This window comes from Tympanuchus pallidicinctus, unplaced genomic scaffold, assembly GCF_026119805.1.
Source record: "Tympanuchus pallidicinctus isolate F22 unplaced genomic scaffold, pur_lepc_1.0 scaffold18, whole genome shotgun sequence".
NCBI lineage: Eukaryota > Metazoa > Chordata > Aves > Galliformes > Phasianidae > Tympanuchus > Tympanuchus pallidicinctus.
The window spans coordinates 14,187,759-14,201,579 of NW_026294699.1; the positions used below are offsets into that span (position 1 = coordinate 14,187,759).

Here is a 13,821-nt window from a genome sequence, read left to right on the forward strand (position 1 = left end):
TTTAAGAATCACTGTAGCTGCAGCGAACGATGGTAGCCCGCTCTGGGTCCCCACATACACACATCGACATTTATTTTAAAAACCTTGACTACGAAATTGAGTAATACATAAAGTAAACCACAATGAAAGCTGGTATTCACACGAATTCTATGTCAGTACCGTTGATCAGAAGGACGAGACTGCTGAATGACTTCTTACTGTGGAACCCGGCTACGTATTTCAGTCCAAGTCAGACAGCCGTGATAAAAGCCTGGGACAGCAGCGAGCTGCTGCCGTGGGAAGCGTCACAGAAGAGAAGCTGACAGTCACTCAGCTGCGATCAAGTCCAGACTGGCTATGTGCCTCATCGTAGGCCTTCCGTGGGGGCAGTTCCAGGGATGCTCAATCTCACCCATGTGAGTAACCAGTTTTTTCATCTCCTGCACATTCAGAGCAGTTCCAATCATCACCTGCAAATAAAGTAAAAAACAAAAACAGTATTTTCTTACTCCGCACTGACAACTGACATACAGATAACAGTGGTACTTCTACTACTACAGCAAATAATGTCTTGTGCAAGACATTAGAAGGAAAAAGACCTGCAAGTTGATCAAAACAAGTATGTTCAGAAATGCACTAGCTTGAACCAGAATATAAAATGGCCAGGATCCTTCTGAAGCCCCACTAGAGAAAAAGACAGGGAATGAAAGTAAGAATATTAGCTGCTGAAATCTAGTAGTAAAGAAACTTCCCCTGCAATATACATGCAGATACAGCCACGTGTAATACAACAGAAAATACGGTTCTTATCTGAAAACAAACATCGAGCTTGAGCTGTACTTACAGATTTCCTGCAAGCTCGAGAAGCAAACATCTGTCTGACTCTGGAAGGTCTACACATGACTCCAGGGCAGTCACTTAACATGAAGATCAGCTCATCTATGTCTTGAGGACCAAATGTCCAGTTTTTGCTTGTTGGCAAGGATATTAATTTAACTCTCTGGGTAACAGGAGCTGAAAGATTTGCAATAATTAATGAAGAAACAAAAATATTACATGAAATTACTTTTTCTTAAGAGGAAAAACAGAGAAACTACTTCGATACATTGATGTCTTCTGCCTGTGTGCCAACATTTCACTTTAGTCTTTTGAGGAGATATACAGCTAACCAAAGCAGTCCAGCAGACTCTCTTCTTCTAATTGACAAGAAACTGCTTGAAAACTCATGATGACAAATACTTCAATTTCCAAAAGCAGATTTCGTAAAAACTTGATTATAAATAGCATTTTGGGCAAAAATTTGAGATTTTGAAGCAAAAGACACAGAACAATCTGTAGTGACTTCCCAAGTGCCAGAAGTGCTGGCACACAAGGCTTTCACAATCCTCCCCCAGGAAGCTCTGAAATATGCGTTACCCTGCGTTGTAGGAGCATGGAGCTCACAGTTCATGAGATCAGTACACATCGAGTCGATGCTGAAGCAGTAAGGAAAGCCACAGGATATTTCACCAGTGCTATCTTAGTTTAAAATCACAAGGTTTACCATTTACCCGGACTTAACTGGGACCCACAAGTCTAAGAGGACAGGAAAAACATTTCAATATAAAACATCCAGGAGATGCACATTCTGTCACAACTCCATATCGTGACTATAAAGTCTGCAACAACTTTTTTAAAGTGAGGTAGTCTGCAATGTTCTCATAAACAGCATAAGAAGACTACAAAATGGTAAGCCTCACAAAAAGGATGTATGCAATGATAAATCATTTCAATTTTTCTGCTCAGAGATTTTTGTATGCAAATTGGAATAAAATAATTCTGGCACAAACTCACCATTTTCATTTATCACAAAGTCAAACCCATTTTTTCTGAATATTTCCAGGTTTTCAATCAATACTGTTTCATTTACAGCAGTTAAATTAAGGTTTTGAGGCCTGAAAGAGAAAAACGCAGCATTGCGTGGGTACGGAACACAGAGTGCTTAAGGTTCTGACACCAAAAGCACGACTCTCTTGGAAAGCATCTCACTTGCTTCGTAAAAACTAACAGCAACAAACCACACCATGAGCAGAGCACTGTTTCCAAGCATTACTCAGCACAGTAAAACTACCTGGGCAGCATTCCCTGTGCCTATAACCGTCTCCAATCTCCTCACTCCACAACCACACTCAGCAAATTGAGGCTGACATTAATCCTGCTGTGAAACCTCACTGACCATTCACTGGCTGCACAGCTACAATTACCTGCAGTTTATTGGAAATTTTATCTAAAGACTGATTCTTTGTAACACTGAATATAAAAATAACTCTTGCTGTAAATGTCTTGAATGTGTGAAATACCTAAATAAGGAAGATCATACATATCGTTCTAAAACATTGAATTAAAGTGATAGAATTGTTAAAACACTGAGAATACTTACACTATCAGCTTCTGGCCTTGAAGAACCGTGTGCTGTTGTAACATCTCAAAGTTGTATTTCTCATCAGTAGCATGCTGGTCAATTATGAAAAGATCAGAATTCAACTTGGCTATTATAAACCCTAAATTGAACTGGCCGATGATTTCCATTTTTGCAAACATGTCTTTACTGCATATAGGAAATACAAGCAAATCACAAGACAAGCCTCATCAGTTACCACGTCAGTACAAAACTTCAATACTTCCTTTTTTCCCCTGTAGAACTTTACACGGAAAATGTGTACATGAAGTCTAATGGAAGCAGGATATGAATGCAGAACATGGCACTGACTGGTGGCACCACGTCTGGCAGAGAACAATTCATGTCTCAGACAAGATTTGCCCAATGTTCACCCATTTTAAACATAGCCACTAATGGGAAGAGAATTAGAAGCGTGCAGGATGGTGATGGTGCAAATAAACAGTAACAAAGGCAGCAGCATGCTCCTAAAACAAACCAGCTGACACGTTTGACTTTTTGCAAGGACAAGACTTTCTTCACCTTATTTAATACCCCAAATTCACAAATCATACACTGTTACTGCCCAGTGATCATCGAAGACAACTTATTTTCACCACCACATCTCATCAAATTTCACATTAATGAAGGAGAAATACAAGCTGTGCAATCTCTTAAGTGTCACAGACCTGTCGCAACATTTCTCTGCCTGCACTGCAGATTGCAAATTTTAGCTGAGCCACATCTATGATATTTTTGGCCTTCATTTTAGTGTCTTCTTCCACATTCTGCTTGCACTGAGTTCCAACAACTGCAGACCACTGCCAGGTAAAACTGCTTGCCCAAATGGATGATATAATGGCATAATGAGTTGGACAAAAGGCATCTCCAAAATTAGAATGTAGATGTAAGCCTTTCTCCCACCCTCCAAGACAGTTTTTATTTTTTCTCCTTAGCTATTGTTATTAATTAGCAAATTCAAGTTAAGAAGCTGAAAAATACCTGATCTCTTTTCTTAATTCATCTTCTGCTACTTTATTTTCTCCAGGACTAATTTTTGCTCTAAATCTTCTGTAATTTTGTGTTTCTGTACACTTCTGTTGTTGCTGTACAATCTTTCTTACCCTTTCTGCTAAAGCTTTCATAGAGAATTCAAGCGGCACGGTTTTCTTTTTAACTTCCACCAGTACATCAACACATGGCATAGAGTTTCTGGTATTCTTCACTTCAGGATGTACAGCTGCCTTGAAGCCATCTGCCTCACTTCTAAAACATTTTACTCTTGGTGAAGAATTACTGGCTTCTTGAGGTAAGTTACTCTGCTTATTCCAGTCATTCACTCCATTTAATTTATGTTCAGTGCCCGAGACCTGAATGTCACCTTCCAATGATTTCTCACCACGTCCATCAGTCTTACGACACTCGCTTTGATGCTGTTCTGAGCTACAGAATTCTTCTTCAACGGGATTATTTACAGTTTCACCAATGACACAGCTCCCAGCCTCTGGAGTGTCATATCCAGCATCTGATCCAGAAGTGCTACTGAATCCAGAATCTGTATTTTCTTCTACTTCTCTCAAATATCTCCTTGGAACTGACATCTTTGACTTGGTCTCACGACAACTCTCAGAATCTTCACTCAAAACAGCCTTTCCAGTCCTCACAGTACTCAAAATGGTATCAAGTGACAGTTGTTTAGTGGAGCTGTGTCTCTGTTTTACCTTTTTTGGGCTTTGGAAATAACTCTCACTTTGATGCAGAGAGAACGACTCCCTTAACCTGGAAAGAGTCATCGCTCTTTTTCCTTCGCTGCTTGGACTTTCAGTCTCGGAGCCATGTGACATTTCTACCCAGGGCTTTTCTGTGTCTCCATGAGGGACCTTCAGGTTGCCTAACAAAATGAGAATTAAAAATAATAAACAAATAAAGTCAAGATTATAAGCTATAAACTAATTTAACATAAACTGAACGATGTGCTATAGTGAAGGGAGGGAAGAGAAGTAGAAAAGCAGCAAGCTCCTCCAAAGTGCCCTTAAGCTGACTGAGCAGGGGCTGAAATGCATTGCTATCCAGTGGGCAAGGAGGGATGTGTTTAAAAAACTTAAGGAGGGTGAATGTGGAGCATCTTTTCAAACTACAACATGTCAGTCCAGTCAGCACTCCTATTTTTAGTAGGAAGACAATGAAAAGCAAATAACTCTTCCGCTTCAGCGGCTGCTATAAGAACGTGTGGGCAAGGAATTAAGGAGCTGGCATGACAGATACTTGTACTGCATGTTATTCACAGGTAATAAGAGGATTTCATTCTCTCAAATTGTCAGGCTGATGTGTCTTTTACCAGAGATAAGCCTAAAAGTAGCAGCCTGAGGCTGGAATTGATTCTATAGACGGAAAGGAAATTAGAAGAGTTTACACTGAAAAGAGTGAGAATGAAAAGCTGTTAGCATAGAAAAAGTGCCCTGAAAGATTATTCAGTGACAGGGGAACCAATGATCTCTGAGGTTATCATAAAAGAATCCAAGCTGAAAATTCAAAGAGAAACTTGTACTCAAATTTCAATCTCTGTTTATGAGATTTCAACCATTCTTTCAGGAGGATTTTAAATAAAGGATGCTTCTGTCCAACAATCCTCACTGAGCCTTTTTCATTAGATCATGAGCTCTTCAGCATTCTGATGTGCTCCATGACACTTGTCATGGGAATACACACAAATATACAAATTTAAATTAAAATTTAATTTCAGGATTTTAAAATTAAATTAAAGTTAAATTAAATTAATTTTTAAAGTTAAAATCAGATGTAGCACTTCAGATATTTCTGTGTTTTAGGAAGGAAAAAATTGGCAGGATCATAAAAGACAAATCCTCCTTCTCCTCCTCTGAAAAGAGCAACATAAATCTTTCCCCCGTATCAATGAGAAAATGCTTTCAGGCATTATTAATTAATTTTGTGCTAATGCAACAGTCAACTTTATGGGGAAAAAATGTTGCATTGGTAACTTAGGGTCTTCCTTTATTATAAGAAAGCTGATATATTAAAATATTACTAAGGATCCCATAAAGAAAGCTGCCCTGAAAGGCACATCAGTTAAAAGCTAAAAATTTTCCCCACTTCTTCTCCAGGTATTTAAAACACTTTTTCAATTCTCTACTATGTGTTAACACAGAATTTTCACATTTTGTGTCCTACCTGCAATGTCCAGAAGATTCTGATTGACATTCAGTTTGTTAACATCACTACCAAACATCTCCATCAGAGAAGTTTTTAAAATTGCCAATAAAAGCTTTTCTTCCTGAAGCAAAATTTGTCTCTTGTCTGGAGTCACATTGATGTCAACACATTCTAAAAATCAAAAGCAAAACAACTGCATTACACATGGGGAAAAAAGCCCAACCAACTCCTTCCTTCCTCAGATCAAAGTCCCTGCTGTTCTGCCCTCTAATTTCACAAAACTGCAGTTAACATTCACAATGTATCTGCAAATTACACTTTTCCAACGTCCCAGCAAACAGGATTTAATTCTGCACAATGTAAGTTTTCTTGTATTTAAGCTAAACACAAATTTCCTTTTTCTCACTAAGAAATTACTTCACAGTAGAGAAAAAGTAAAAAGGAAAAATTGGAATCACAGCTGAACTCCATCTCCCCCTCACCAACTGCAGACCAAAAATATCAGGGTGGAGAAAGTCACAGAACAGAAGTTACAGTGTTCTCCAAATAAACGATGCTCTTTAAATAACTACAATTTATTCCTCAATTCAATTTTAGCCTTTACAAAAAAGGTACTAAAAATTATTCATAACTCACCAGAATCTACACAAATGTTAAGGACAATAAAAGGATACTGGTGTTTGTTGTATAAGTGATAAACTTCATTCACAAGCTTGACAACCTGTAGAGGTGGAAAACAGTAAAAGCTGATACTCTTATCTTTCAGCTCAAACCAGGATGTAATTTAACTGCTCACAAAGCTAAAAGGGCCCTAAATCTCATCTCACACAATTCAGCTTTTATTCACACAAAGATACCTGATGAAGACAAAACCTTAAGAAAGGAATTTACAGCATCAAGACAAAAGATGTGCATCTGTTATCAATCAAGTGGTCTGCAGCAAACACCAGGCAAGTTAATATTGCTGCTAGGAAAAAAAAAGAAATAAAGCAGCCACTCGCCTTTGCTGGATCGCACGGACGCTGGTTGATGAAGAAGAACTGCCTGTCTGTTGTGCTCCTCCCAACGCCATGATCACAGCGAGAAATGAAGCCCGTGATACTGTGAAACAACAATGCAGTAAGAGAAATGGAAGAGGGAAGCTAATTTTTTTTCTCAATCAGACCACTGCAGTTACAACTGATTTATAGGGGTTTGGAGAAACACCGTTACGCAGTTCCACACCTCACTGGCTGGTTCTCCCCCCCGGCTTCCTCTCTGACCAAGGCTTGGTGCTGAGCTCCAAAGAGGTATCAGAAAACTGAAAAAGCTGCTGACTGATTTAAAAGAATTTGCCACTTTTCTGCTCTGAAAGCAGAAGAGGCCGGCTGTGAACTGGCATCGGCCAGATATCAATGCACCTATTTGTTAGCCTCACATGCGGTGAGGAGAAGAAAAAAGCACATTTTAAAGCATAATTCACTGATTTACACGCATTTCACACCATTTCTCAGTAACACTACTGAAGACATACAGATATGAACCACGGACTCACAGAACACTCAAGGTGACATTCAGCAGCAGACCACAGCAACACAGAGCTGGGGCACAAGGCACAGCAGTCCTGCTCCTCTCTCATCCAACTACAGAACCTCAGTCCTGAGCTCACTCCTTCAAAAATCAGTTGATGTCCTTTTCCAAACACTATACTAACACCTATTATGCTGATCACAACTATTTTTAATACTATTAACCACCCCACTTCCTTTTTTAACTTTTTTTTTTTTAAGACTTAGGATTATCTTAAAACACCACTGACAGCAGTGGTTTCTTCTTCTCAGACTACCTATAAAGCTTTTCTGGGAGGTCTGTAGATTTGAGTCCATATTCTTCACAAACAGCTTCATTGGGAGGCAGCTGAACAAAAGGAATCAGGCTCTGCAACTGAAAAATAGAAAAAAGTGAAACGTGTAGATTTTTTTCTTCTATTGCACTGCTGCTTATTAGCCTAAAATCCATTTGATAATTTTTTTTTTCAAGTCAGCCAAGCCAGATCATCCAACAGCCAACTCCAGCCCAGCAGAAGACAATAACACAGCTGATGAGTGCTGAAAACCTCCACATTTGCCTTAGTTATTTCACAGATCTTCACATTAAACCAAATATAGACAGAGGAACAATATTATTGACTCAAATGTGACTGTCCTGCTACCTACGTATGACCTAATCTAGTTCTAAGCAAAACCAAAAGGCAAAAAACAAGTTTTGCCATCTGTAGGGTGTGCAAGGAGTCAACCCCTGCCACCTCCCTTTATGATTTTTAAAGGTTTCCTGCATCCCCTCTATTTAAGAAGGTCTTAAAAACTTCTGTTTCTAGCAATACTGCTCCTTTTGTCAGTAGAACAGAATACCTGTTTTTTCCCAAATACTGCTCCAATGTTTTCCTTTAAGTTCAGACCTCCAGCAGTGGATACCACAGGGCTCTTTTTTCCTTGGCCAACTTGATTGGTGCAATTAATCCGCACTCCTTCTGAAATAATACAGTATGCTTGCAGTATCTGGACCATTTTTGCATATTCCTATGAAGACAGAAAAAGCTGGCGCTCACACAAAACATATTTGTAAAACAACATTGTGTTGATAACACTTGCAAGATTTGCACACAACACAGACTTCCTTATGTCCAGAAGTGGTGCCACTTATTTCTTAAATACTCACAAACCAATTACACGTACTGTGTGAGAAATAACGTACTTAAAAACAAATGACATATTTGCAAGAGTGATATTCAGCCATACTTTAAATGTAGCATTCACCCAGTTAAAATACACAAAAGTGATGGCAATTTTGTTTCTTTTCAGCATTCGGAAATTTGAGACTGCCCCTCCACATGCATTCATTGCAAAACAGAAAAGAAGAAAACACATGGGAACACTTTTGTTAGGGCCAGACTCACTCAAACGAAGTCAGACTCACTCATGCTCGTCCTGATCAACGCCAGAGAACCGAGCTGTGAGTGAGGAGGGCTGTGAGAGCCCTGCAATAACTTCTGAGCTGCCTCACCTTTTTGATGTTCCTCTGAAACTCCTTATGCCGCACTGGCAAAGTGTGAAATAACTGCTGTATGCTCACAGTTGTTCCTCGCTGCCGTGGATGAGGAGCTCTCTGGGTGATCTTACCATTGTGATCAAACACCAAACGAGTCCCAAGCTTTGCAGACTTATGGCAAGTAGAAATGCTAACGTCACTGATGGAAGGAAGCAGGCAATAGAATTACCCACTGAACATCGTATTTTCTTAATCATTACTTACAGTCTCATCAGGCATAAAAAATACTACTGGTGTACTTTTCATTGTAGCTAACTTTCACCACTAACAACCAAAAACTTACACTGCTTTACAGATGCTATTTTCCTACCTACAATGCAAACATCTTTACTTGTATCCCTCTCGTTCTTCTCATATAAAGCGCAAAGATAAAGTCTGGTTTTGCTGGACACCACATTCCTCACACTAACACATAACAGCACGACAATCTTAATGCAAACTGCTCGAAAGCTGTGCTATTTCAAACCTGCAGTCTTCCTTGGAAGAATTTTAATAGAGTTTTTATGAATAGCAGTCTAGCAAATAGTATGTAGGACTGCATACTGAAGTAACACTACGTTTCATACATCAAAGGACAGATCAGATGCTTAGAATTGCAGAAGGATTCTGGATGGAAAGGACTTCAGGATGTCACACAATGTACTTCACACAAAACAGAGCTCACATTCAGTAACAGCAAGTTTCCACAGCCTCATTTTATCAATAACAGTAAGCTGAAAAGTTGGCTTCAGTTGTTTTAAGTAATTTTCTACTAGCAAGAATGCAATGTTAATACCTTAATGCACACAATGAACTGAGAGCTTCACCTCGAAACCCAAACGTTTCAACGTGTGTTAGATCAGAAAAATCTTGTATCTTTGACGTATAATGTTTCAGAGCTGGAAAGAGATATTTAGAGTATAGATTTCACTTCCAAGTGACAGTGACACTAGGCCACACGAGTACATTTTCCATATAGACTTCTGCAGACTTCTGCAATTACTTTTCAACATACAATGAGTAATAGCAACAAAACAAGACTTTCCTTTCCCCTTCACAAGCTCACTTTTAAATCCTCACACATCCTGCTGTGCCACAATTACCACCTGAAATCAATACAGCAGGACTGGCACACACCACAAGGTGCCTCAGAGCAGCACAGGTCAGCTGCTTCTGCCATCTATTTTACTCTGCAGGAGAACTGCAGGGCCATGCCGTGCAATGTTATACAGCAAACAGGCATGGGATCCTGTGCCACAACCACAGCCTGAGGAGGGCTCAATTCTATGCAATCAGCCAGCACCCATCACCAGGTAACAAACTGCAGCCCTGGACCTTCCCTGTGCTGAACAGCAGAGGAGTTCACTGCCTACCGGATAAACACTGCGAGCACAACAAGTAACACAGTAACTCGTGGTGAAAGAGGTCTCTAATGGTGATGTGGAGGAAGAAACAAGGCAGAAAGCAAGCAGTTGCACTTGTCAAATAGTGCTGCTTCTGCTCCTGTTTTGCACCGCTGAAACTAGCAGAAGGAAGGTTTGGCAGCCACGTGCACGCAGTCGGCTCCCATTCAGCACGCACTCTATCTATAGTTTACTTCCCATGAAGTCTGGCTCCTTCAGCAGTGACTCACAACTCACCATGAATAAATCTAGATGAACGTTTCTGGGACATTCTCCTCCACAATGACACCTACTCTTTGCTCCACTTAAGCAAACAAGCAAACCAAGACCTGCTTCTGAACTACAGCAAATACAACAAGAGCACTTCAGAAGCCCATTCGAATTTGTAAAGAGCAGCAGTCATTATCTCACCTAAAATATACCTCCAAAGCATCTAAACGTAAATTATGAAAGCCGTTTAACTTACTTAATCCTGCAAAGTTTTCCTCTTCCACTCCACCTCCATTATCCGAAACCTCTATCAGCTCCGCCCCGTGGTCTTTAAGTCTTACATCTACAAACACAAGAAATGAAGTCATCCAGAGCTGTTAACACACAGCGTTGGGTATCAGCGCGGTACTTGGAATAACTCCCGCCGACGGCCGTTCTCCAGGACAAGTCTGAAGCAGCACCCACCGCACCCAGCGTGCGGGCAGGGCAGGGCAGGGCAGGGCAGGGCAGGGCAGGCCCGGCTCCGTCCCGAGAACCGCCCCGAGCCCCACGTTTGTGGCGCCTGTGCAGAGCGCCGAGATGCGAGCGGTACCGAGAGCCCGCGGGGCCGCGAAGCTCCGACGGGAGGGCCGTTACCGATGCTGGTCGCTCCGGCGTCCAGGCTGTTCTCCACCAGTTCCTTCACGGCCGTGCCCAGGCTCAGCACCACCTGCCCCGAGCAGATCCGGTGCACGGACTCGCGGTCGATGCGCCTGATGGCCTCGGCGGGCTCCGAGCTGCCAAAAGAGGGGCGGAGACAGGCGGGCTGAGGCGGCGCGGCACGGGAACCCGCACGGCCGCCCCGAGCCGCACGAGCCGGGAGGGGAAGAAGCGAAAAGCCGAGGAGACCGCGCTCGCTCCCGGGAGGGGCGGGGAGGACTCGGCTGCCTCGGGCCGCTCACCAGGGCTCGGCCGCCTCCATTGATTCCCGCCGATCGCCTCGGCCGCCCGCAGGCCTGGCCCCGCCCCGCCCGGAACAGCGCCCGTCTCTCCCTGCCGAGTCACTGACCTCATTGGCTCGGGCCAGCCAATAGAAAGGAGGCGAGGAAACGAGACGAGCGAGCATTGGGTGGTGGGAGAGTCCATAAAGACACGCGCTCCCTCTGGCCCAATGGGCGCGGCCAGGCGGGCCGAGCGGCGCCGCGCGGCGCTGAGGGGAGCCGAGCAGGGAGCCGCCATGCCCATGTACAAGGTGAAGCCGCTGCACGGCGCCGCGGGCCCGCTGCCGGCAGAGCAGCTTCCCACCTGCATGTACCGTGTGTCCAGCCTGCACCGCTGCGCCACGCCGCAGGTAGGAGCGGGGGCTCGGCACGCCCAAGCCTGGCTGCCGTGCGGCGGAAGCGCGGCGCCGCGCCCGGCCTCTGGGTTGCCCCCCTTCCGCCGGGTTCCGGCTCCGCATCGCGTTCCGCGGGTTCTCCGCCCGCCTACCTGCCTGCCTCCGCTCCCGGCGCTCCGCATCCCGCTCTGCCCTCCGCGCGGAGCGGCCTGGTACTGCGCAGGGCCCGGGCGGGCTGGCGGCGCGGCTGCCTGGAGGTTTTCCTCTCACGTCGTTGGAGGTTGCAGAGTCGCGGCGCAGCCGGCGGGTAACCATGAGCGTTTCCGACACTCGAGTAGCTCAGCGCTCACCTCGTCCGCACGCACGTGAGGCAGCTCAGATACAGACCTCGCCTTTCCGCGGTGAAGGATGAGGATGCGAGTAGCGCCTCTAAAGGCTTTCAGGGTCGGGCGAGCTGTGCACTACGTGGCCCCCGAGCTGAGTGAACCCCAACGGGACTTTCTCTCCTCTAGGAAGAAGTCGACCCGTCGCTTCAAGCCCTTGAATCCCGCCAGGAGGAGATCCTGAAACGCCTGTATGAGCTGAAGAGCGCCGTGGATGGGCTCTCAAAGATGGTACAGACTCCTGATGCTGACTTCGATGTGACTCACGTCATTCAAAATGATGAGTCTTCTCCTCTGACGACAAATGGAGCGGATTTAGACTTGATGCTTGGAAAGGTAAGCTGAGTTCAGCACGTACAATGGTGGGTGGTTTCTTTGCCCTCAGCTCAGAAGGGGTGGAAGGGGGGTGTTAAGACTTGGAGCCCCCCAGAACTCACAAAATTTTGACTACAGATTTGGTAGAATTTACTGCAATATCCATAAACGTTGAAGAAGGAAGATGTTTAAATTTTTCGGTGATTTAAGTGTCAAAACTTGTTTACCCCTGGAGTTTTAAACACATGCATGGCTATATACATCTGGCAAGTGTCTTACCTGACTGTTTTTTCCTTTCTATTCAGGATTACGGTGCCCTGAAAGATATCGTAATCAATGCAAATCCTTCTGTGCCCCCATTGTCCTTATTAGTACTGCACAGCCTGCTCTGTGAGCGCTACAAGATACTATCAGCCGTTCACACACATTCATCAGTGAAAAGTGTGCCAGAAAAACTCCTGAAATGCTTTGGGGAGCAGATGAAGAAGCAACCACGCCATGAGTATCAGTTGGGCTTCACTCTAATATGGAAGGATGGTAAGAATAAGTTATCTTCCAGGGGAATACAGTAGGTCAGAAAGTGAAACTCATGCTATAGAACAGATGCTTTGGTGTAAAATGGCTGATAACACGATGGACAGGTAGCATTTCTGCTCTTCTTGCAAGTATGAACTTTTGATAGCTGTGAGCAGTGGTGGGAACAGAGAAATAAAACCGAGTTACTGCTATTAAAACACAAATGACATTTAAAAGGCAGCTATTTGAAACTCTCATCTCCAGCAATCCTGTGGATACAGATTCTACAAAGATTGGCTGAGAGATTTTTCAATCTGCAGTCCAATGGGAGCTTTTTTATGCCAGGTTATTGCTTTAGTTTAAGTATTCAGACTAAGAAAACTGAAAAACTGTTGTCAAGTTCACATTAGAAATGCTGATGGCATCAGAAACAAATCTTACCAATGTATTTAGCTTCTCTACAGTAATCACTTTTCTCTTCTTGATTTCAGTTCCAAAACCTCAGATGAAGTTCAGCATTCAAACAATGTGCCCAATTGAAGGAGAAGGGAACATTGCTAGATTTCTCTTTTCCCTTTTCGGCCAGAAGTACAATGCCATTACTTCAACTCTGATTGACAGCTGGGTTGACACAGCCATCTTCCAGCTCAAAGAAGGCAGCAGTAAAGAAAAAGGAGCAGTCTTGCGATCCATGAACGCTGCCCTGGGCAAGACGCCGTGGCTGGTGGGAAGCGAACTCACCGTGGCAGATATTGTGGCGTGGTGCGTGCTTCAGCAGACAGGCAGTGCAAATGCTGCACCAGCCAACGTGCAGAAATGGATGAAGTCCTGTGAGAACTTAGCACCTTTCAGCTCTGTTATTAAGCTACTGAAATAAGCCTGTACCTTTAGATAAACAGGGTGATTTTAACCTACTCCCACCCCACACCTACTGTCATGGTTTGAATCCTTTATGAGAGCAGTTTCTGCAGTTGGATAGAATTCTAAAACCAATAAAAACATTACAGCTGCCTTTTGTAAGTGATCTTCCTTTTTAGCTGCTGCATG

General features: G+C 43.5%; 2 protein-coding genes across 3 annotated transcripts; one reads left to right on the plus strand and one right to left on the minus strand.

Moving 5' to 3' along the window:
- Positions 1-50: 50 nt before the first annotated feature.
- Positions 51-11,296, minus strand: PMS2 (PMS1 homolog 2, mismatch repair system component). Its single transcript, XM_052680518.1, has 15 exons — positions 11,187-11,296; positions 10,882-11,021; positions 10,502-10,588; positions 9,429-9,531; positions 8,609-8,792; positions 7,957-8,124; positions 7,392-7,489; positions 6,568-6,667; positions 6,203-6,287; positions 5,585-5,737; positions 3,398-4,286; positions 2,399-2,566; positions 1,813-1,913; positions 824-993; positions 51-449 (listed from the first exon to the last, which is right to left on the minus strand). Exons 1-15 carry the CDS (start codon positions 11,204-11,206, stop codon positions 306-308), a joined length of 2,610 nt encoding a protein of 869 aa, XP_052536478.1. The 5' UTR covers positions 11,207-11,296; the 3' UTR covers positions 51-305.
- A 108-nt stretch (positions 11,297-11,404) lies between these two features.
- AIMP2 (aminoacyl tRNA synthetase complex interacting multifunctional protein 2) lies at positions 11,405-13,785 on the plus strand. Of its 2 annotated transcripts, none has more exons than XM_052680529.1 (4): positions 11,405-11,575; positions 12,073-12,279; positions 12,564-12,795; positions 13,266-13,785. In XM_052680529.1, exons 1-4 carry the CDS (start codon positions 11,462-11,464, stop codon positions 13,649-13,651), a joined length of 939 nt encoding a protein of 312 aa, XP_052536489.1. In that variant the 5' UTR covers positions 11,405-11,461; the 3' UTR covers positions 13,652-13,785. The 2 variants fall into 2 exon arrangements, with proteins under 2 accessions (XP_052536489.1, XP_052536490.1); XM_052680530.1 differs by having other exon boundaries at positions 11,406-11,575; positions 12,077-12,279.
- The last annotated feature ends 36 nt before the right edge of the window (positions 13,786-13,821 follow it).